The sequence below is a fragment of the Aulonocara stuartgranti genome, assembly GCF_965226115.1.
Source record: "Aulonocara stuartgranti genome assembly, chromosome: 9".
In the NCBI taxonomy this organism is placed as follows: Eukaryota; Metazoa; Chordata; class Actinopteri; order Cichliformes; family Cichlidae; genus Aulonocara; species Aulonocara stuartgranti.
The window spans coordinates 31,741,315-31,763,767 of record NC_138960.1 but is presented as its reverse complement, the minus strand read 5'-3'; the positions used below and the strand labels follow the sequence as shown (position 1 = coordinate 31,763,767).

Genomic DNA, 22,453 nt, shown 5'->3' with positions numbered 1-22,453 from the left:
GGTGTGATAGTGCAAACATCCACACAGTCACTGCTTCTTAATATGTGGTTCAATCCATGAAATTAAACAATCCAGATGTGACTGAAGTGCAGCCTTTAAGCTTTAAGTTATGCTATATTGTATCCATTTTTATACATAGTCCTTATTTGCCTTTTAAATTCTTTTCAAGTTTGTCTCGAAGTATGACTATTATATTCATTTTCTACCCTTTAAGTCTCTCGGTTGTTTAATGTTATGATGAAATGTAAAGATTTTAAAGCAGGTTGTTGCTCTGTTTTTACTTATTATATTGTTCAGTATATCTTTGTGTGTCTCACCCTCCTCCTGTGTCCATCAGGACGATCCTCGGCACTTACACAGATCCCACCATCGATGTTTCGGATCCAATCAGCGATCACTTCTACAAGGAGGTCTGGATGTCCACCAGCGCTCGCAACGCCTCCATCTACCAGCGAGTGAGTGTACTCCTTTGTATTCAGCTCAACTTTTTCTTTCTTTTTCTAAAATATATTTTTTACATGAGTTTTCTATTATTTAATGGATGATTTAGTCAATATTAAAACTACAAGCATATCAGCTGAAGGTAAAGCTGAACTTTTCCACTTGCTGTCACACAGTCATGGAGGAATACTATAACTACATAATCAGTCATAGATCCTGAATAATGACATGAAAAAATTGCTCCAAGCTCCTGTTTCTCTCCTGCTCCTCCAGGTTTTCCGCTGTCTGCCATCCAGCGACGTCCGTAACATAATGGAGTTGGAGGGCTACCTGGCCAAGGCCGGCCTGGACAAGGAGGACCCGGCTCGGGCTCAGGAGGAGCTGAAGAAGATCCGTGGCTTCCTCGTTCAGTTTCCTCTTCAGTTCCTGTCTGAACAAAACCTGCTTCCACCCATCGGCTCCAAGGAGGCTATGGTGCCCATGGAGGTCTGGACCTGAGGCAGAGGGGGCACGTCTGTGTTCGTTGAGTGGAAGGTGGATAGAAAACACTCTGACGCCATTCTGGAGGTCTGACGGGGCTCTGACCAAAAACAGATGAGGTCATGCTGGAGCTTTTTAAATGTTATGATCTCTGTTTCACATCATAGATTATAGCTCATGATTGCATGTTAAGAAGACAGCATCTCCCTGAGTTGAGACTCTCCACAAACACACAGACCGATGTCAAAAATGCTGACATGTTCACAGAGAGCAGAGACTGGAAAAATGAAGTAATCATAGATAAAATCATACATGAAGTTTAAATGATAAATAAATGATTTGACAACAGGCAATTTATGTGATTTAAATAGATTACCTGGCAGCCTCAACAGGCGTGCCACAGGAAAACAGGTGTGGTCAAAACCGTTTAAAATGGTTGTGTCACACAAGGAAATCACAGAAATCGGAGATTATTTAGAAACGTCACCTCCAGCATGGCGTCAGCTGTGATGTAACATCTATGAACCTAACCTTACAATGTTCAAAGACTGAGAGAGACTCCACAGCTTCCCAGAGCTCATATGTGCACACAGGTTGCTTCTGAACAGAAGCAACAGACATGGGCGTACAAACCAGCAACAGAGGGAGCGATGGACTCTACAGTGCCTGAAAATCTAGGCCTCGTGTTTACAGGAAAAAATGAAATTCCCCTGTCACCGTGAAGCTATTACTCTACCTTTTTTGTTTGTTTTTTAAGTACAGCTTGAGCCTCCGTTCTCTAACAACACTATGCAACGTCCAGCTCTGACTCTTCTGCTTTCAAAAGACACTAAATCGTTAAATCCAGCAGAGCAGAGGCGGGGATGAAGAGCCGGATCGAGCTGTCGGGCGTCTCTGCACATGTTTTCCTTTTAAACTTGTCTCATGTGGCTGCTTTTAATATTTATGTCAAACAGGAAATCAAACGTGCCAAAGATGACGGACTGTACGCTGATGTTAACACACATTCCTCATACTGTGGATTCTGCATGACTTAAGCCTCAAGTGACCTACGTTTATACCAGCTGTACTGATATAGCTCTATGTTGCTGGTTTCTAATTTCCTAATAATAATTTTCTGGAAACCACTACTGTAACTTGGTGATTGGGGGATTTAAATAATAATAAATATTTATTTATTACTTGTGTGTAATTGGGAACATTTTTCTAGATGTAATAAATTATTTTCATTGGTTGACTTTTAGAAAGACTCCAGTTATTGAGATCAATTCATACAACGTGTCACTATTTCCAGGAAACTATTAGGAAATTATAGACTTGTACAAAGCTATTTTATTTTGGAGAAGCATGCATGAAGAGTTTATTAAATTGCTGCATTTCCTTTTGTGTCAGAAAGCGGAAATTTCCCACAATGGCTAACTTTGCATTAAAAGGTAATACTGGTTTGTCACTGGTATAATGGATGTTTTATGTCCACCAGGGGGCGGTAGAACAACATGTTACCACTTTAGTAAGTTGTTGTGATGACTGTGTCTGCAAACTGTTGCCAGTTTAGACAAGCAGCAGGAATAAAGACACGTGACTGTCCATTACTGCGTTCACCTGCTGAATATCCATCAAATCTAATTCGGAAAGTTATGATGCCAAAGTCTGTCACTGTTCCAGATGGTGATTCCCAATGTTTGGTTGACTGAACGATTGAACTGTGGTGCTTGGATAGATCTCCCCTTGGTGAACTTGTGTGTGCAGCGTTGCTACCATGAGACACTGCAGTCACATGTTTTTGCTACCATGAAGTCAATCAAAGCTCTCTTATCTTAGATCAGGACGTCTGCCTGTGATACTTGTGATACTATTTGCATTCTGCCTTTTAGTCATTTTAAATTATCCGGTGTTAACAGTCATGGGGGATCTAAAAGAGTAGCTTCTGTCACATTTTCACAATCCTGAATCAACTATTCACCCCAAAAGTCAAACTTTCACTCTTTCAGCTGCATATTTGGTCTCCACCTACTCTAAGAATTGCCTCTTACAGTTCAGCTGCTGCATGTAACACTATACTGATCGGCTACTTGGATAGTCTGTGTAGAGTTGAGGAGAATCCAACAAACAAAAGCCTTCAATGCTTGTGGCGTTCCTTTGAAATTGGATTAAGTGTTGGTCCTATTTGGAACAGAACTGCACTTTGGTGTAAAGTGCGACGAAGTCAGACCACAAGACTTTCATGATTTCATATTGACTTTGTGGACTTTGACTGATTTATGTCAAAATTTGGGTAAATATCACCGTGACCATGTCCATGTCAAAATAGACAATTTCAGTTTTAACCTTTTTATTGCTCAAATCAGCCCCAACTTCTGGTGATTAAAAGAGGACTTTTGTGGATGCAAACATGGCTTCACCTTGTGGAAAATATGTCTTTAAGTGCGTTATCAAGAAGATATTACACCAGCTTTGTCTTTGTACTTTGTTTCTGCTCCCCTCAAGTTGCCAAAAGATATTATTGCAGGTTTGGAATATTTACAGTTAAATACCTTCTGATTAACCAGATTCTGATGCATGAAGCCTCATGCATCAGAATCTTCTGATCTTCTAACACATCTGGAACGCAGCATCACTATTAGTGTCTTGCTCGTTGGTCTGTTCCTCTGCATGATGCTGTTTTGTGCTGTAAATTTGAAATGTAAGGATCTTTACTGACTGCAGCTGACAGCATGACAGCAGCTCGTTGCCATTAAACCGTCACGGACAAACGTGTGAACTTTATAAGCTGAACAGTTTTCTTTAAAGCCATTGTTGAAGCTAATCGTGTGTCTGTCTGTAAGATAGACCTGATACTTTAATGTTGTTGGAAATTGGACCTTAAGTGTGCTCTTTCTGTTTAGTCTTCCTCTCTACCTCCCTGTGTTTCTACCTCCTGGTCCAGCGCTTTCTCAGCTCCTCACCTTTTCAGCTTTTGTGATATCAGATTAAATCTAAATCAGAAGCTTAAAATATAAAAGGCTGAGCTCAAATCAATCAACTTAAACACAGAAATATATCTGAAATCTGACTGTTTGCTCGTGTTCTTTGAATCTCAGCTTTTCTCTCGTCTGCCTTTGTTTTTGCTGTATCTCTATAAAAATGCACTATTTGCACAGTTTGTTTCTTTGTGGCAGCCCCTTAAAGTGATCTGCACATCATGTGTTGCTTTTTGAAATGATGGATTAAATAAATGAGGTGTTAACAAGTCATTGAAAAGCATCTGATCATGTTGTTCAGTGATTCCTTAGTTCAGTTCAACTCAGACTTATACTGAGACGCTCAGTAGCATCTTCTTTAGAGTTTTCTGTCAATCTACACAGAGGCACAAGCACTCACTGTGCTGGATCTATATGGGCTGTTCAGCACCTACGATGTTAAATATTAAAATGTTTTCATTATCAAAGTCTAATTCTTTAGGATTTAAACCCTTGTATGGAAATACATATTTTTTCATGATATCACAATTGTTCTTTTTTGTTGAATGAAATTCAAAATTTCTTTTTATTCATAAAAGATTAAATTTTTTTTCCTGTAATTAAAATGGAAAGTTTAAAGTTTGTGAAATAGGAACGTCCGGCTAAGAATCCACTGTAGAAAAATACATTTTAAATAAATTTTAAAAACACCTTTTATTTCTTAATAACATGGTATACATTTTTAAATTCTCATCATCTATTTCTCAAAGTTATAAAATGCACAAATGTCTTTAAAACTGACAAAAATGCTAAATTCATAACATGAAATGCTGAAATTAATGTGATTAATGTGAGTAGTTTTATGGCTTCATTTATTGGTAAATGTTTGGAAACTTGTTTAAATATTAATCATTTCATTCTGTTTCCCTGCCTTTCTTTTGTCACATGATGGAAGTGTTACTTAAAAAAAAAAATCCTTTCTTTCAAACCAGGGGTCTCAAACTCCAGCTAGACGCCGGTTAGCTTAGCATTGCACAAAATTTGAAAGCACCAGGAAAACACACAAGTTCAGTTCAGTACAGGTTTATTTATACAGCACTAAATCACAACAGGACTTTCTACTGAAAGGTAATTTATCCTAAAGAAAATCACCCCTACTTGTGGCTCGTGTATGTGAAGGAATACAATGCAATCTGGCCCTTGAAGCTGCTTTTTTTGTTAGGGGGATTTGTTTGTTGTTCTTCTTTAAAAAGCAAAAAATGATTTAATATGAAGGCAAAATACAAGTTTACATTTGCAGTTTAAAATGAAAGAAACGGCGAAAAGAAAAAAAACAAACACTACATTTTTGGATTTCTGGATGTTTTCTTATTTATTTGTACTACTTTAGCACTAAAGTGGCCAGCAGGGACCCACAGCTCATTTAAGATTGAGTCCCTGTTACAAACCAATGCTTTAGTTTCTTTTTACTCAAATCTACTGTGACACACACCAGTTTAAATGTTTTTATTTACATGACTACTTTTTAAAAATCTCCCGTCAAATGGAACAAAACTGTGATGCGCAATACAAACATCAGTTGAACTGAATCCACAACAAGAACAAACAAACTCTATGAAAGAAAAACGGCATATCAGTGAAATCGAGTGGAAACGTTCAGATGGCTACAATTTAAATTCCATAAGAAGCCCATAAACACTCACTCCTCTGTGACGCTGGGCTGATCATTGTCAAAAAACTCAGATGTGGATTACTCCAGATGTGAAAGTGAGCACTGACAAATTCTCCCTGTTTGATAAAACTCACAGCAATCACCTGAAGTATTAAAGAAATCTTCTTATGGAATTTGTTGACATGAAATGAAAAACACATAACAAACAAACATCCAACACTGCCTTATAAGGAAAGATGATGGAAATCAATCTGTTGGTAGGAAACCGTGACCCTGGTATCAAAGACTATCCACCATAAAGAGACACCTGCAGTACTTCACAGGTTTTTACATATTTTATGGAAATAAACCACAGAGGCTTTAAATAACTACAGGTCATCTGCATGTTGGTCCAGTTCTATCTTTGCATTCGCAGTGTTAAATAAACCTTTAAGGCCCAATTCTTGGATGTGTTTCAAATGCACGTTTGACACTTGAGAATACAGATGTAGAAAAATACAATCTACACAATCAAAACTGAACAGCATCACCTCTGTTTTTGTTGGCATTTACGTCTTTTTCTAGTTACTTTTTACAGCAACTGTAACGGCAGTCTCGCTTTTCATGCCCCTCTGAGTTTGGCAGGAGATTTACAAGAATTGATCGAGCTTCTCAAGGATTTCATTCCTCATCTTAGGCATGACCTGTGAAATATATTTCCATTATGCATATATGATTAAAAAGACAACATGGTTTAATGTGATCAGGAGGAAGTAAACTTACGTGTCTTTTCAAAGGTTCAGGTTGGACTCTATAAATCGGGGGGAAAACATCTACTGTTTGTCCTCACACACGGAGTTCTGTAAAAAGAAGAAGTCATGCATTTATAAACAGTGCACTGAAACTGTTACACAACGCAGTTTGTCAATATGACGTTCCAGCTAGAAGCCGGTTAGCTTAGCATTGCACAAAATCTGAAAACAACAGGGAAACACGTGAACTAAGCAAACAGTGAAGAAAGTTCAGTTCAGTACAGGTTTATTTATACAGCGCTAAATCACAACAGGATTTTCTACTAAAAGGTAATTTATCCTAAAGAAAATCACAGCAAGCACTTGGCGACAGCGGGGAAGGAAAAACTGCCTTTTAACAGGAAGAAACCTCCAATAGAACCAGGCTCAGGGAGGAGCAGCCATCAGCACTGAGTTGTTGTGTTAGTTAAGAGTGGTTGAGATTTGTATTTATATCTCTTTCTTTGTATTATGTTTTAGTCTCCCCACAGAGTCACACTGAATCTTGTCCTCAAACCCTTTTTAGGTCACGTCCTATTTTACTTTGACTTTGTGCCTGTTTGATCCTGGTGTTTGCTGGAGTTTGATTGTTGTTTTGCTTCATGAACTTTGTACACTTGGAGTTACCTCTAATTTTAGACCAGCTAGCATTTTCTTAATAAAGGTATCAGAAAGCAAGACAAAGACAGGGAATTAAGGCACCTTTAATCATGCTTACTTCACATTTTCATTCTCCAATTTAGATCCGATCAGCTCCTGGTTGCAGTTGTGTTTCATCAGCAGAAACTTGGCTGTGGGAAACTTCGGTGCGTCCATCTGTAGCTCATCACTGAAAGACAGATTCACTCAGTCACTTTGGCTAAAAGAGAAAAATGTAGCCTGGCTGCAGTAAAAGTACAGAAGATCAATAAAGTCAGTCATTCGAGGGTTGAGGATTTAGCAGCTGCCCTCGGAGTGTGCTGAACTGAAACAAGTTTGTGTTTTATTACTTAGAAGTTATAAGCTATATTTAACAGTTTGCACCATGTTACTTCTTTGGGACATTTTCTACATACAGCTGGCATCAATCTATAGTCAGTTGCAGATAGTTTCAAATAGAAAGTCAAGAATATCGTGCACGGGCACTGTGACCACCAGCTCTTAATCATCCTTTACATTTAGTGCATTTATTCTCAAGACTGGTTGGTATTAAGTGATTTTACACATGTACGGATCCACGTTCGGAACAGCCAGCTTCTCGTGTCACTGTAACAGCTGAATGTTAAATGTTGTCTCACTCTGTATGTTTGTGGTAATAACTGAAGCACCGACTGATGGGACGCTTTGTGAATGTGGACCAGCTGGTCGCTCCAGTCTCTGCTATGTGCTTCTCTGCGATGTTTCCATCCTGGTATCCTTCACGGGGCGCCATTTTGACTGGTTCAAAGCACCTGAATGAGATCAGGAAGATAAACAACTGAGCAAAACTGTTCACTGTTAGAGAAAGTAGGCAGATGGTTTAGTCTGTAAGAATGTGGAACCACTTCAAACATTCATTACATCTTATGAGCTCCACGAATAATTATAGTTACAGCATAGCATCTAAGTATTTCTGAGATAAAGCTGCGTCCGTCGCATAGAAAGAGACAACCATTCATTCTCATCCATGTAGTTATTCATTTAAAAAAAAATACATTTTGTTGGTTTATTAATAATATTTTTTATATGCATGCCCTTTCATTATTATTTAGAATCACCAATTAACCTAACCCCACTAAATGCATGTTTTTGGACACATGGGGAGAACATGCCATCTCCACACAGGAGGACCCAGCCAGTGGAGTCACACTCAGGACATTCCTGCTGTGAGACAACAGTGCTAACCACCACAGCACCGTGCTGCCTGCCGAAACAACAACTGTATTTTTTATCTTCTTTTTTCTTCTTCTATTTTTTGCATTTAACATATTAAATGTAAAAAATAGAAAAAAAACAGAGGAGTAACTGAGTAAAGGCAGCTAAGTACTTCACACTGATAGCGTCACACTCACTGACTGCAATGATTCAGAGCAGGGGTGTTAAATATGGGCTGCGGAGGCCAGAACTGCTCTACGAGAGACTACAAGCAAACTAAACAAACAAACGAAAAAAACATTAAAAAAAAAGTCAACACACAAAATGTCCGTTTCATTTTACACAGATGAATGAAGAGCAAAGTTCTTTGGTCATGCATCAGGTAGAAACAAGTAGAAACTGTTTCATTTTCACTGACAGCACAATTAAGTTCCCACACCTGCTTTCACCCTGGACAACGTTTTCTTCAGACACAAAATTTAAACAGGTGGTCGGAAACATGACTGTCAGTAAACACGAGCCCATACAAAAGCAATTTTATATTCATTTGATATTTTTATATTTATACTTTTATATTTTCATCAGTTGCAAATTGTTATTTCTTAGATGCTCCATTTTTCTCCGTTACATTTATAATTAAAGCTGCAAGAGGCGTTATGAGGGCCCTCGCACCCCGGCGCATCGAGCCACACCCAACACCTACACCCATCACGTCTGATCTGATGTCACATTGATGGAATTCATGCGTAGAACCACGAGCTAAAATTTCATCTTGTTCAATGATGATTATAGTCGTCCCACTAGGTGGCGCTCTAACTATTACTGAGAAATCGAGAAATCAGCCTGCGATGTCTGGGAGATACTGGGCATTGTGTTTTTGAGTGACAGCAGATTACTGCTCTTTGGCGAGTGATTGAAACTCCACGTGCCGCCATGACCACCCCGTTTCCCTAAACGTAAAAAGCGTCGCAATTTAATATCACAAAGGTCTTTAGAGTCCCTGCACCGGAGATCACGTCATTTTGATGAAATCCCTTGGAGGAGTTCGTCTAAGTATGAGGCCTGAAAAGAGGGGAAAATGTCGCGAAAATGACACTTTAATTTTAAAATGGCTGACTTCCTGTTGGATTTGGGATATTGCTCCAAGAGACTTTTTTGTACATCTTGATATCTTCAATAAGCTTACCAGGTCTCAGACTCATAGATGAAACACAGAGCAGGGGCTGATGTTTTGAAATTTTGTAAGGGGCGCTGTGGAGCCATTTTCCAATATTCCATGAAAATGATCACATAACAAGGAAGACTTCATCACATTGGAGGTGTGCGTCAAATTTCAAGAGCTTTTAAACTTTCCAAGCCCCTCTAAAGCTACTTCATCTTTCATCATGAACCGCGTTGCCACCAGGGTGCGTTGTTCAGTTTAAAGTCACAATTTTCTCACTGAAGCATCACGAGGAACTGATGTTAATATCCACCGCTTTTGAGGTGGACCTGATGAACCTGTAAAAATCAGTGCAACAAAATAAAAGACATGATATTTCCTGTTGCCACTAGGTGGCGTTCTGCGTATTCCTGACAATGGGCACATCAATCTGTTCAGGACGGGTCTGACATCATGCCTGTAAAGTCTGGTACTGATCAGCCTGGATTTTATTGAGTTATACTAATTTGTTTTTCATGGCGTTGGACATCAAAGTTCGCCATGCTGCAGGGTTCACACCCTTTCACAAAAACTCACAGTTTTCATTGTAACCCAAGACCAACTCCTTAAGGCTTTCCTGGAAAAATTTGAGGCTGCAGATGTTACCCATCAATATACTGTACCCCAAAGTGTAAAACATGACACTTCCTGTTCCCAATAGGTGGCGCTCTACTTGATGTCAAATATGGCAGTTGAAATTTGTTCAGGGCTGGAGCCTTATCATATGTGTGCTCTTTGGTCCAGATCGCACAATGTATGAAAGAATGAGAGGCAATAAGATTTTGATGGCAAATCATCGAAATTCGCTGTGGCGCCACGATCACGCCGTATCCCAAAAACTCAAAAGCTCCGCAATTTAACATGGCCCAGGTGTGTAGTTGACACTGACCAAATATGAAGCTTATACGATCAAATCCCAAGGAGGAGTTCGCAAAAGTACGAGACGTGGAAATGGGAAAAACGGAGCCAAAATGTCACCTTCAATCCAACATGGCGGACTTCCTGTTGTGTTTGCGTCAGTGGTCCCACTGACTTTTTGTCCGTCACAGCATGATACACGTGTGTGCCAAAATACATTCATGTAGCTCAATCAATGTTTTCGTAGGGCTGCATTTAACAATGCATAGGTGGCGCTCCAGAGCCATTTTCCAATGCTCATATGTAAAACCATTAAAATACAAAATATTTCACCAGACCTGACATGTGTGCAAAATTCGCACTCTCACTGCTCGGGCCCTAATAAACTAAAAGATCACATTAAAAAGGTGCCAGTCCAGGTCTGGTTAGGACAAGTGTTAATCCAATTGGCCACGCCCCTAACTTCACTTTCCAGACAGAGAAGTAAAAAAAAAGAACAAAACAAAACAAATAATACTCTTAAAGCGAAGGCTGTCACGGAAACTCAAGCCTAAACTCTCACATAAATTCCATCCATCCCATTCGTGCTTCTTCTAGATAAGATCATTATTTTCCACCTCAGGTTATGTAAAGAATGTCGAGCTCGTGTCTGAAAGGTGCTGAATAATTAAGCGCAGCTTGCCTTTCTTTCCTCTGCTCTCATTTGAATTCCTCATGTTTGTCCAGCTTTAGAAATCAATAATGATTTTCCTATAGCCACAAGAATTTCTACTTTTTTCCCAGCATTTATATTTTCCAATCGCATTGCTGGAAAAAGTTGTCGTCACCATCTTTTGCACAGGTAACACAAACGCCTGGTTGTAGGTTTTTGTCTTTCACCGATACAAAACTCTCTTAGAAGCAACTTTATTCCTAAGTACAAATTTTGAGTGGATGTGCACCTGTGTAGGTTTTACTTTTAAAGAAATAAGAGAAGCGTGGGAGTGCACCACAGGTCACGAAAAGCTCGTTGAACTGCTGTAATTTAGTGTTCCCACTGAGCAGCAGACAAAACTGAGTTAGCTAGATTACAAAAGGAGCTGCACAGCAAAACTAAGGTAGGTCAGTAAAGCCATCTATGGAAAAGTGGTTCAGGGGTTGATATGCTCCTCTTGTAACCAGAATGTTGCTGGTTCGATCCCCAGCTGTGTTTGTCTTGGTTGTTGTGTCCTTGGGCAAGACATTTCACCTACTGCCCACTGGTGTTGGCCAGAGGGGCTGATGGTGTGATATGGCAGCCTCGCTTCTGTCAATTTGTCCTGTGGCAACTGTAACTTACCTCCACCAGTGTGTGAATGAATAGTGCAACTGTAAAGTGCTTTTAGGGTCTCGAAAAGTGCTATATAAATGCAATCCATTATTATTATTAAAAGAAACCTTGGAAAAGTTAAATTTGCTTCATTGTACTCTGGACTCTGAAAGTGGGATCAGGCTATAAAGAGCCAGAGATAAAGAGATTTGATCTTATTTAAGCAAAGAGGGCAGGTGCTGATCCACAATGCCCAACACAAATAACGGCAAAACAGACAAAGCAAAACTGTGGTTCACAAACTTCACCCATTTGTTGCACCACAGAAACTGATGCACATTAGTGCGTAAGATGTTAAAAGTCACAGATTTAGCTGGAAAACATGAGATTTGCAGAAATTATTACTTTCTTTCTTCCTCACACCATCCAGCTCACCCTCTGCTCCGACACAAAAACGGCACATACAACATGAGACACAACAGATCGGTCAGCATCGTCACACACAGAACAAGGTTTTTCAGCTTCCTCCCCGGCACTGTACGACTGATGGCAAAACAAAAAACACTGAACACTTAAAATAACACAACACTACCTCACTTCAAATGTACATTGGGATTAAGTCACTGACTGATGTTGCAGTATACTCACTGAAACAGATTTGTGTAAATGTGCAATGTTATGTTTGCAGTACTAAGAAGTGCATTACCATCCTCTCTGTACAGTGTTTTTGTATATAGTAAACATGATGATTGATATGATTGATCCATTAGTTGCTTTGTTTTTATCTTGTAAAAATGTAACTTGACCCGGAGAGCTCTGCGCAAATGGCAAATAAAAATCTTGAATCTCTGATCCTGTAATTTAACTATAGAACATTTTGATACTCCAAAGTCTGTTTCAGTAGGTTTGAACTTTGCCAGTTTCAAATTGTGTAACATAAACCATCTCATACATACTTATGAGCTCAGGCTTTTGGGCCTTTCTGGGATTTGAAGTGTGGCTGATGATAGAGTTTTAGTAAATCTGGCAATAAAACTAATAATAACAGTTTCATTCTTCTTTCAAAAATGGTTCCTGATAAAGAAGAGAATCACAGGAAGCAAACTTTACACAAACACACTGTGATACCGCTCTGACTGCACTATTGTCAGCACTTACCCTCAGTTGTAGTTTGGATTTCAGCTTCTCCTCCGACATCCCAAAGCCAAATCAGAAATGTCCTCAGTTTTCTGCTCTTTTCAACTGGTTCTTTGACACTTGAGATTTTTGATCATTTGCCAAGTTAACTTTGCCACTCCTATAGAACACCTGCACGAAGAGGAATTTCAATCTGGAAAATAGCCAAGTCGCCTCATTTGATAAACCTCACCCTGCGTCACTGAAAACAGGTATGCTGAGTTAGGTAACGAAGTTGTTTGCATCTAATCCTTCAGGCTCATAATAGTGGTGGAAAATGTTACAAATTCTGTTATTTGATATTTAAGCAGTGGAAAATTCATTGTGCACACCAAAATAAATCACAGTTATGATGCAAGCAACTCTATAATATAGTAAATTATTATAATAGATGGTAAGGTTATGGCATGGTACTGAGGGTGACCCAGTGTTTGTACTTATTTAGAAGTTACAAACTACATAAATTACTTACATTTACAATGTAATTTAATGTGTTTTTATAAGGTGCTGTCAATTTTTTTTAGCTTCTTTGCCTCTGAAACACTTTTTAATGAGACGACCTTGCAAAGATTTTAAAATGCAATTGAAGGCCCAATTTTCAGGATTTGAACCTCAAAACAAAACTGGTATGAACAACAAAATATCAATTTATGCTGTTAAGTAATGGAAAACTATAAAGAAATTATGTTCCTACATGCATATGTATACATGCATGTATGGAGTATACAAGCATTCAAATGTATGCATTAGAGATGGACCGATCCGATATTACGTATCGGTATCGGTCCGATACTGACCTAAATTACTGGATCGGATATCGGAGAAAAATAAAAAATGTAATCCGATCCATTAAATATCACGAAAGCACCTCACAAAACTTGCAACACGCCGTAACTCACCTCAGAACGTTAGCACGTTGGAGCAGTATGCATCACGTGATAGAGCGGCTGTGGCATGCGGGACCTGTCGGTGGTCTGGATAGCATTTGGAGCTTCGCTAGCAACCCGGCATTTCATCTCCGACAAAGTTATCCCCGAGAGAAGTAAAGCAAGTGTGTAAGTTCATCTCTGAATGTTTGTAAAGCATTCCTGCGTTAAGCTTAACCCTATTAGTTAGGTTGCTTAATATTTACGCTAAGTGCTCTTTAAAATACCAGAATAGGGAGGATGGTGCAGGTTTAAGTTTATTAGATTGATCAGTATTGCTGAACTATGAAATATTTTTTTTTGCATACAGGTATAACAGAATAGCTTTAGTGTAGTTGTTGTTTTAAACTTGAGTATGAACTTATACAAAATGCAGCAAGATATTTAAAAAAACAGTTTTGTTGATTAAAAAACACTGTATCGGATTCATATCGGTATCGGTAGATATCCAAATTTATGATATCGGTATCGGACATAAAAAAGTGGTATCGTGCCATCTCTAGTTTGAACCAAGACTTACAAGTTTAAGTACAATAATGGCAACATTTAACAATTTGACTGCAACAGTGTATAGCTGTTAAATCAGAGATTAAGTTACTGAAATTTTGTTTGCTCAGTGTGCTGGGTGTGTATGAGCATTACCTTTTTTCTTTGTTCTATAGTCTAAAACTAAATAAAAAAGTGATGATTTTAAAGATCTTATTTTAGGTCAGATTTTTAATAAGCTGCAGGAACCCTGTTCAGTGCGAGTAGAGAACAGCCAAGTCTCCTCTAATAAACCTCCATCTGTGCTAGTGAAAACAGTTCATCTGACTGTAAACATGTTTCCATTTGTCAATTCAGTCTTCACTCTGAAATACAGGAAGTGAAATCACGGCTCAAACAGTTTATTTTAATTTTTTATTTTACCGTTCCAGAATTTCAGAGCACAGCCTGAACAAGAAAACATCTGCAGAACATGTTTTAAAACACATGCAATAAAAACTTGATAACATGACAACAGTTTTGTTCATCCAACTGCTGGAACAAAGCTAACCATTCGCCACGAACACTGACGCAGAACAGTGTAGAAAGCTTAAAATTTAAGTAGCAGAACATTTTCATTCAAAGTTACCTGATTAGATCTTTACAGGAGATTCACTCTGAACTCTGTGGAGCCTGATCTCAAGGGTTTTGAGTCTGACCCTGAAACCAGAGGATCTTTCTGTCTCTGCAGATTCATTGTGATCCAGTGATGGGAGTGATTTCAGCCCTGAGTGATCACGCTGATGTTTGCACAGAGCAGATAATGAAGTGAATGTTTTGGCACATTGGTAACAGTGAAACAGTTTATTAGTAACGTGGGATCGTTTGTGTTTGGAGTATGAACTGAGATTCCTGAAGCTCTTGTCACACTGGTCACAGCTGTAGTTTCCTTCCATGTGTGTACGTTCATGATGGTTACAAGCAGATGAACATGAGAAGCTTCTGTCACAGTGTCTGCACTTGTATGGTTTCTCTCCTGTGTGGACACGTTTGTGTATTTTAAGGCTACTGGCACTAATGAAGGATGACCCACACTGATCACAGAGGTGATTTTTAACCCCACTGTGAATCAGTTCATGTTGTTTTAAGTCACTTGGTTTGGGGAAGCCTCTCCCACATTCTTTGCAGTAGTTCAGTTTTTCTCCAGTGTGTCTACGTTGATGTAGTATTAGGCTTCCCTGAAGAATGAAAGTTCTCCCACAAAGGTCACAGAGGAAGTCTTTCCCACCACCACAGTGATGACAGGGTTGAGAACTGGATCCACCTGTGTCGCTCTGCTTCTAAACAAAGACACAAAGACAGTGTAAGTCAGTACGAAGCCACATCCTTGATGGATTGTTGGAGCACTACGGGCTACTGTAGTCAGGAGCCTTGCAGAGTGATACGTACAGTGCTTTAACATAATATTGCCATATGTTGTGTGTATAAGGACCCCAAAATGGCACCTGTTAAGAGACATGCTTATGAAACTGATTTCAAAGTCAAGGCTGTCAGCCACGCATTAGAACATGGGAATAGAGCAGCTGCAAGAGAATTCAACATTAATGAATCAATGGTACGGAAGTGGAGGAAGCAAGAAGAATGAGTTGAGTAAAGCTTGACTTATCTGACCGTTTTGTTTTGCTTAATGCACCTTATGGTCCAGAGAATACGGGACACTTCAGTTTTATGATACAAAGTTTTGTGGATATTATACATGGTTATGCTGAGGATATGTCAGCCAATTTCCACTAGAAATGCCATTTGGTTAAAATGTTAGCAAGGAATTTGCATTTGCACTGTTAAATTTTTATATACAAAATAAATTCATGTCTTTTTTTTCACTAATAATGTTGTGGAGTTGTAAAGTATTTTGTCTCACGTCAATTATATCATCAGTTATGTTGCTATTAGAGATGGACCGATCCGATATTACGTATCGGTATCGGTCCAATACTGACCTAAATTACTGGATCGGATATCGGAGAAAAATAAAAAATGTAATCCGATCCATTAAATATCACGAAAGCACCTCACAAAACTTGCAACACGCCGTAACTCACCTCAGAACGTTAGCACGTCGGAGCAGTATGCATCACGTGATAGAGCGGCTGTGGCATGCGGGACCTGTCGGTGGTCTGGATAGCATTTGGAGCTTCGCTAGCAACCCGGCATTTCATCTCCGACAAAGTTATCCCGAGAGAAGTAAAGCAAGTGTGTAAGTCCATCTCTGAATGTTTGTAAAGCATTCCTGCGTTAAGCTTAACAAGCGACTGCCTCTTCTTGCTGCTACTTCAATCATGAAACTGCTTAACGATCAGCTGATCGGCTTTTCTGTCACGAGTCCGTGTCTCTAGTTTGCTTTTGGCCCACTTTGCACCAGAAAGAGGAAACCAGCGGCTGAACAACAGCAGCACGTTTAAGCTTGATCAGCTGTTGTTAGAATGTATTTAATATTACTTTCTACTCGAGGATCTTTTTCTACGTAGCTGACGCTGGTAACTGTGCAGGGGCGGATCTAGCAAAGTTTAGCCAGGGGGGCCGATAGGGCATTAACAGGGAAAAGGGGGCACAAAGACATACTTTTCTTTCTTATTCTCATTTAAAATGTCTAGCTTTTAATAAATAATTATCTGACACCCAAAGTTTTAATTTGATGCAAAATGAATAGAAGTCCATTACTGTATAGAGTAACTATTAAGTCTAATATATATACTCTAGTAAGCTATAGTACTTTTTCCTTTGGGAAGGTACCATCTGTGCAGTCTGCAATTTTGTTGAAGAAAGATGTTGAATCTATTTAATATTTCTTGAAAAATAATTGATTTCTGTGCATTTTTTTCACACTGCATCAAATTAAGGTTGATTACGTCGATTAAGCATCATGAGGTGGAGCGTGAGGGGTGGTTCCCTATTTTTTATTTATTTATTTTTGTTGTTGCTGGGAGTTGGAACCCTATTAGTTAGGTTGCTTAATATTTATGCTAAGTACTCTTTAAAATACCAGAATAGGGAGGATGGTGTAGGTTTAAGTTTATTAGATTGATCAGTATTGCTGAACTATGAAATTTTTTTTTTTTTGCATACAGGTATAACAGAATAGCTTTAGTGTAGTTGTTGTTTTAAACTTGAGTATGAACTTATACAAAATGCAGCAAGATATTTAAAAAACAGTTTTATTGATTAAAAAACACTATATCGGATTCATATCGGTATCGGCAGATATCCAAATTTATGATATCGGTATCGGACATAAAAAAGTGGTATCGTGCCATCTCTAGTTGCTATTGCAAATTTTCATATATATATATATATATATATATATATATCGTGAAAAATATTTTTGGGCCATATTGTCCCGCCCTAATGCCACGATAAGGCACGAAACTACCTGAACATTAAATAACACCATCATATCTATTTTCAGCACTTTTAGTTTTTCATGATCGTGTAAACAAAAATCATAACTGACATGAAAATCTGAATAATCACTCAGAGCTGCTTTTCCATGCAGTAGAATTGCTAACATGCTAACACAGTTTAATGAGCAGAGTTGTTCCAAACAGTCAGGCTAAAATGACAAGATAACAATATAAATACATACCTCACAGTAACTGCACTTGGAGAGTCTCTTTCTGGTGTGGATCTGTTGGTGTCGTCTCAGGTAATGTATAGTTTTAAAAGTCTTCGCACACAGGTCACATTTATGAGGTCTCTCCTCAGTGTGGGTCAACATGTGTTGTTGTAACTGTGAGCCTGTTGTAAACTGTTTGCCACACTGATCACACCAGTACACATCATGTCTGGTGTGAATGCGTAGGTGTATGGTTCGGCTGAACGGCCGGCTGAAGGTTTTTCCACAAATCTCACAGCTGTATGCCTTAATTCCAGAGTGACTAACTAGATGCCGCTGTAAGCTGCTCTTGCGAGAAAAAGCTCTGCCACACTGATCACAGCTGTACGCTTTAACTCCACTGTGAATGACCTGGTGTGCTTTTAGGGAACGCTTCCAGGAAAAAGTCTTTCCACACTCATCACAACTGTACGGTTTCTCTCCAGTGTGGATGACCTGATGACGTTCTAGTTTATACTTCACAGTAAACTCCTTCCCACACTCGTCACAGGTGTGTGTTTTCTCTCCCTTTCTTCTGTGAGGTTTGTCAGCCTCCTGAGAGCGCTGACTTCTCGCTCCATGTTGGTCCTGCAGTGACAGAGATACAAACAGAGGCAGTGAGTGAAATGCAGTCGTGGAACAAACTCAACCTTCAAACTCCCTCCATTAACACTAGTTTTAAACCTGTGGCACCAAACACCTTAAAGGCATCTTATCCCCACCTGCTGGTAGTTCTAACACATTACATCCAACCTGGTGTTAAAAATAATTAAGACCAGGTTGGATGACTGTTCAAACAGTAAAATCATGCCCATCCCTCCTACTTATACACAAATATTAATGCTAACATGCTAAAACACTCATAATAGTAAAAAATGTTTACAGGTCTATGCTTTTTTTTAATATTTCCCGTTCCTGATATTAGTTTGTTCAATGACAACAGATCCATTGTAATAGTTAACAGGTTCTTAGTCATTCAGGTCATCGTACTCTAAGGAGCTTGGAAGGCAAGCATGTTCAAGCTTGCTTGAAGACGTTTCATCTCTCATCCCAGAATCTTCTTCAGTGCTAGGGTCAAATGGTGGAGAGTCCCAGATTTTAAACTTAATGGGAGTTTCCCCCAAAAAGGGTCATGGACCCCTATTGATCCTCTACCTGATCACACCAGCCATGGTGTAAAAACAGGTGTGGGTCACAGTCAGCCAAGGTTTCAGGTGAATCTATTATGAAACTTAACTCCACCCTATCATGTGATTTCCTGAGGGTTTTTTGCCCCTGTCCAGTTTGGCACCGTAACAATCGGTAAAGATTTATTGTCTGAAGGCCAAAGAAAATGTTTGGAAGGGGCTCGACTGAGCCACAGGTGCCAGGCACCACCAAGCAGCCACCAGGAGTGAGCCAGTACACAGCTGAGCGCCTAAACCGCCACACCTGGGGGGGGTTTGAGATGTTCCCAGAGAGGTGGAGTTAAGACCAGACTTGACATATAAGCATAGACAAACAGGCACAATCATGCATCCCCACCTTCATGCACACCCATAAAAATACTCAGCACTCGCCCAACGTGGAGACAAACACAAATATACACTGTGCACACACTAACACTCCCCCACTCTGTATCCCCAGGTCCAGGTGCCATCACCCACGGAGGGGCAATCTGCTCCCAGACCCAGGAGATGCTGCCCTGTGCTCTGGGGTGGAGACAAGCAGACCGTCCCCAGTCCTGCAGCAGCAGAGAGGCCCAGCATCCCAGACCCCGACTAGATGGGCGACTCCTCCTGGCCCCTCATGGTGAACAGAGAACAGGGGTGTGAAGACCCCATACCTCTCGCCACCCACTCATATGTAGTGTTTCTGTGTGCTGTTCATTAAAATCATGGGAGGGGCTGTGATTCTTTTCCCCACGCTGAGCCACTACAGCTGATTTTAGGGTTCCCACCTGCTCAATCCCACTTTAACCTCTTCCCTGCTCATGTTCCTGTTTAGAGGCAAAGTCACCCTCTACAATGTAGGCAACAGAAAATACACATATGTTTTATTTTCCTTTATTTTCCACTTAACTGATTCAAACAGAGAACCTTTGTTAGAAATAAATAGTTCTTATTTCATCTACTAATCTTATTTTATTATTACATTAATGTAGCACATGGTTCAGTTAGCTTTGGAGAAAAACAGGTGGTAAAAATGTTCTTCAAGGAGCTACTTTTACTTTCTTACTCTGATTACATTTCAGAGCCTGTACTTTTTCACTTTATCTTGAGTAAAGAAGTTAAATCAGTACTTCAACTTTTACTAATAAACTCATATGTGTTCTTTAGGCGAGAAGACATCACATGTTACCCACCAGCTCGATAGCAGACGAGGATCATTTGAGCCCGGCAAGAACAGCGGACTCCCACAAACCATTTTCAGACCCCCGCAGGTTAAACATAATATATAAGTGTCTAGATTTATTTCATTGTTTTATTGTTCCTGAGTAAATCAGTTTGGCTGAGATTAAAGTTAAGCCTCATAACATATTATAGCACAGTTACATAATAGGGGACCTATTATTATGTATTATGTAATAGGGGACCTATTATGTAACTGCTATAATGGTAAAAACTCAGTAAAAATCGCATCAAGTACACTGGTGTTCCAATTGTACAAATCATACTTGAGATTTGAGAAAGGGCCATAGATTCCTCACCTTCTGTGTTGAGCTCATTGTTTCCTCTGTAGTGACTCAGCTGAGTCCAGATGGCTGAAAATGTTCCTCTGCTGCTCCGTCAGACTCTTCTCCTCCTGCTGATCAGCTGGGACACAAAACAGATCTTTGTTAGGCTCCACACTGCACTGAAGAGTCAAAGTGTCTCATATGTTCATCTGACAACACAAAGTACAAATTTCACTCTGATTGCTTGTAGAAATCTTGTGAGACGTGTTGTGCTGCAAAGTGAGGAAACTCTCTCACTCACTTATACTTCAGGAGGAACTTTGTGACATTGGCTCTAATATTCTAAGCAGCCCTTTACTATGACAGGGCCAGAAAGTCATATTCTTCTACCAAATCACCAGGAGCTGCACATTAACCACCACAATATATTTTATTCTCTGTGCTTTCAAATATGAACACTGTTTACTTTCATCTGTTTCATTAGTTTTTGTTAACATCTTCCTGTGCATCACTTTACAGCAGCCACACTCATTAAAATGAGACTTTGTAGGAGTTCACTTCCTCTCATGTGTTCATCCACAGCAGCTGGACAATAAAGTTTATTGTGACCCTGATACTGCAGCAGATCGCTCTCATCCATTTCCTGCTATCACTTCAAATAGAAACGAGGCTGTAGAGGTTTGGTGCAGGCAGAAAAACAGCTGCAGGGACAATGAAAAGACTTTTCTGCTCCAACTTCTCCCAGCATGCTGAGCTAATGATTAGTTGGTGTTTTTCTCCAAACACTCTCTCACTCTTCTCTCAACGTGTTCACAATAAACTGTGAACAGACACCGAGGAGAGCAGCAGAAGACCTCATTCAGGAGCTAAACTCAACATGAACTGAACTCACAGTAAAGTTAGCTCGGTGCTTACCTTTAGATGAGCCCACAAACCGAGAGAAACTCCGCGATGAAGCTGCAACTCTTTCCAAACACAGGAAACAGATCAGGGAGCAGAGACCCACGTGGTTCACGCTGATCTCAGCTACGATCCAGGAGACAAGGGTGGGCAGATCGATGCAGATATCGATCCAAACGTTGGTTTAGTTTGTTTTATCATCCAAAATCAGGATTTTACTCGCTTGGGATGAAACGGTAACTCCGTCTGCGTAAACTGTGTCCAGCATGTGATCCCGGAACAGACTTCTTCTTCTTCGTATTGGTTATTGGCGGTTGTCAAACACCAAAATGGTGCATTACCGCCACCAACTGGTGTGGAGTGAAACGTCGACACCAGAATCCTCCCTCAATGTATACTCTGTTTTAAAAACTTTCACTTCTTGAACCCTTTTGCAGTAAACTTACGTTTTGAACAGCGGGCGCGTCAACATTATCCCCCTATTCAGCTTCTCGGCGACTCAAAGGTTTGACAGTCACCAATAGTAGTGATCAAACCAGTATGTCCAAATCTTATTCCAGATATGACCACCTCCTCTCTCCTACTCCTTCCTGTGCTTCTCATTTCTCCTACCCTCCTTAAATTTTTATACAACCATCGTCCCCTCCTTTCTCCCTCCCACTGTTTTTGTCATGTTTCCTTTATTTCTCGCCTTATTATACTCATTATCTCTGTCTGACAGAAGTTAATAGCCAGTTCAGTTAACCCATGTTTTGTGGCTTTCTTCACAACTCTGTCGTTTCATTTCCTCTGACTCCATAGTGAGCTGGATCCATAAAAAGCCAACTATAAGTCCCATCATGTGTATTTCGTTAAATGTTTGCTGAACCTCTGTTAGTACATCTGCTCTACTTTCTGAGTGGCTACACTGTAAACTGGCCAATGAAGAGCTTCAGTCTGAACAAATGCCTGATTGTAATGGTCACATGTCTTCTACCCACTGAACAGCTGACAGTACTGGAAGCATTTCTCCAGTGTGTACTGACGGTCCACCATTGATCCTTTTCAGGGACCACAAATGCTACCCCGGTTTGACTGGCTGTATTCTTTGATGCCAGCCCCCAGGCCTCTGGTAGAGGATCTGAGCTTGAATGATGACCGTGGCTCAGGGGGTTGGGAAGCGTATCTGTAACCGGAAGGTCGCCGGTTCGATCCCT

General features: G+C 39.9%; 2 protein-coding genes and 1 long non-coding RNA gene across 8 annotated transcripts in view; 1 reads left to right on the top strand and 2 right to left on the bottom strand.

Annotated features, from left to right (window-relative positions):
* LOC309714123 (phospholipase D1-like) overlaps positions 1–4,164 on the top strand; it is a 54,575-nt gene extending 50,411 nt beyond the window's left edge. For all 5 annotated transcript variants that reach the window (XM_082546304.1, XM_082546302.1, XM_082546303.1 and 2 more), the window contains exons 25-26: positions 338–455; positions 715–4,164. In XM_082546304.1, coding sequence (XP_082402430.1) covers positions 338–455; positions 715–939 — 343 coding nt within the window. In that variant the 3' untranslated portion in view covers positions 940–4,164. The remainder of the gene's footprint in view (positions 1–337; positions 456–714) is intronic.
* Positions 4,165–4,927: 763 nt separating this feature from the next.
* On the bottom strand, positions 4,928–12,725 carry LOC309714041. Its single transcript, XR_014278787.1, has 5 exons — positions 12,641–12,725; positions 7,580–7,732; positions 7,021–7,131; positions 6,295–6,371; positions 4,928–6,215 (listed from the first exon to the last, which is right to left on the bottom strand). It is a non-coding gene; the product is annotated as an uncharacterized lncRNA (long non-coding RNA).
* Positions 12,726–14,496: 1,771 nt separating this feature from the next.
* Positions 14,497–21,572, bottom strand: LOC309713800 (uncharacterized protein). 2 transcript variants are annotated; one of them, XM_082545660.1, is made up of 4 exons: positions 21,273–21,572; positions 20,391–20,496; positions 17,693–18,289; positions 14,497–15,389 (listed from the first exon to the last, which is right to left on the bottom strand). In XM_082545660.1, the coding sequence occupies exons 2-4, from the start codon at positions 20,406–20,408 to the stop codon at positions 14,703–14,705; spliced, it is 1,302 nt and encodes a 433-aa protein (XP_082401786.1). In that variant the 5' UTR covers positions 20,409–20,496; positions 21,273–21,572; the 3' UTR covers positions 14,497–14,702. The 2 variants fall into 2 exon arrangements, 1 of the variants encoding a protein (XP_082401786.1); XR_014278685.1 differs by lacking the exon at positions 14,497–15,389 and adding an exon at positions 15,415–15,554.
* Positions 21,573–22,453: the final 881 nt, after the last annotated feature.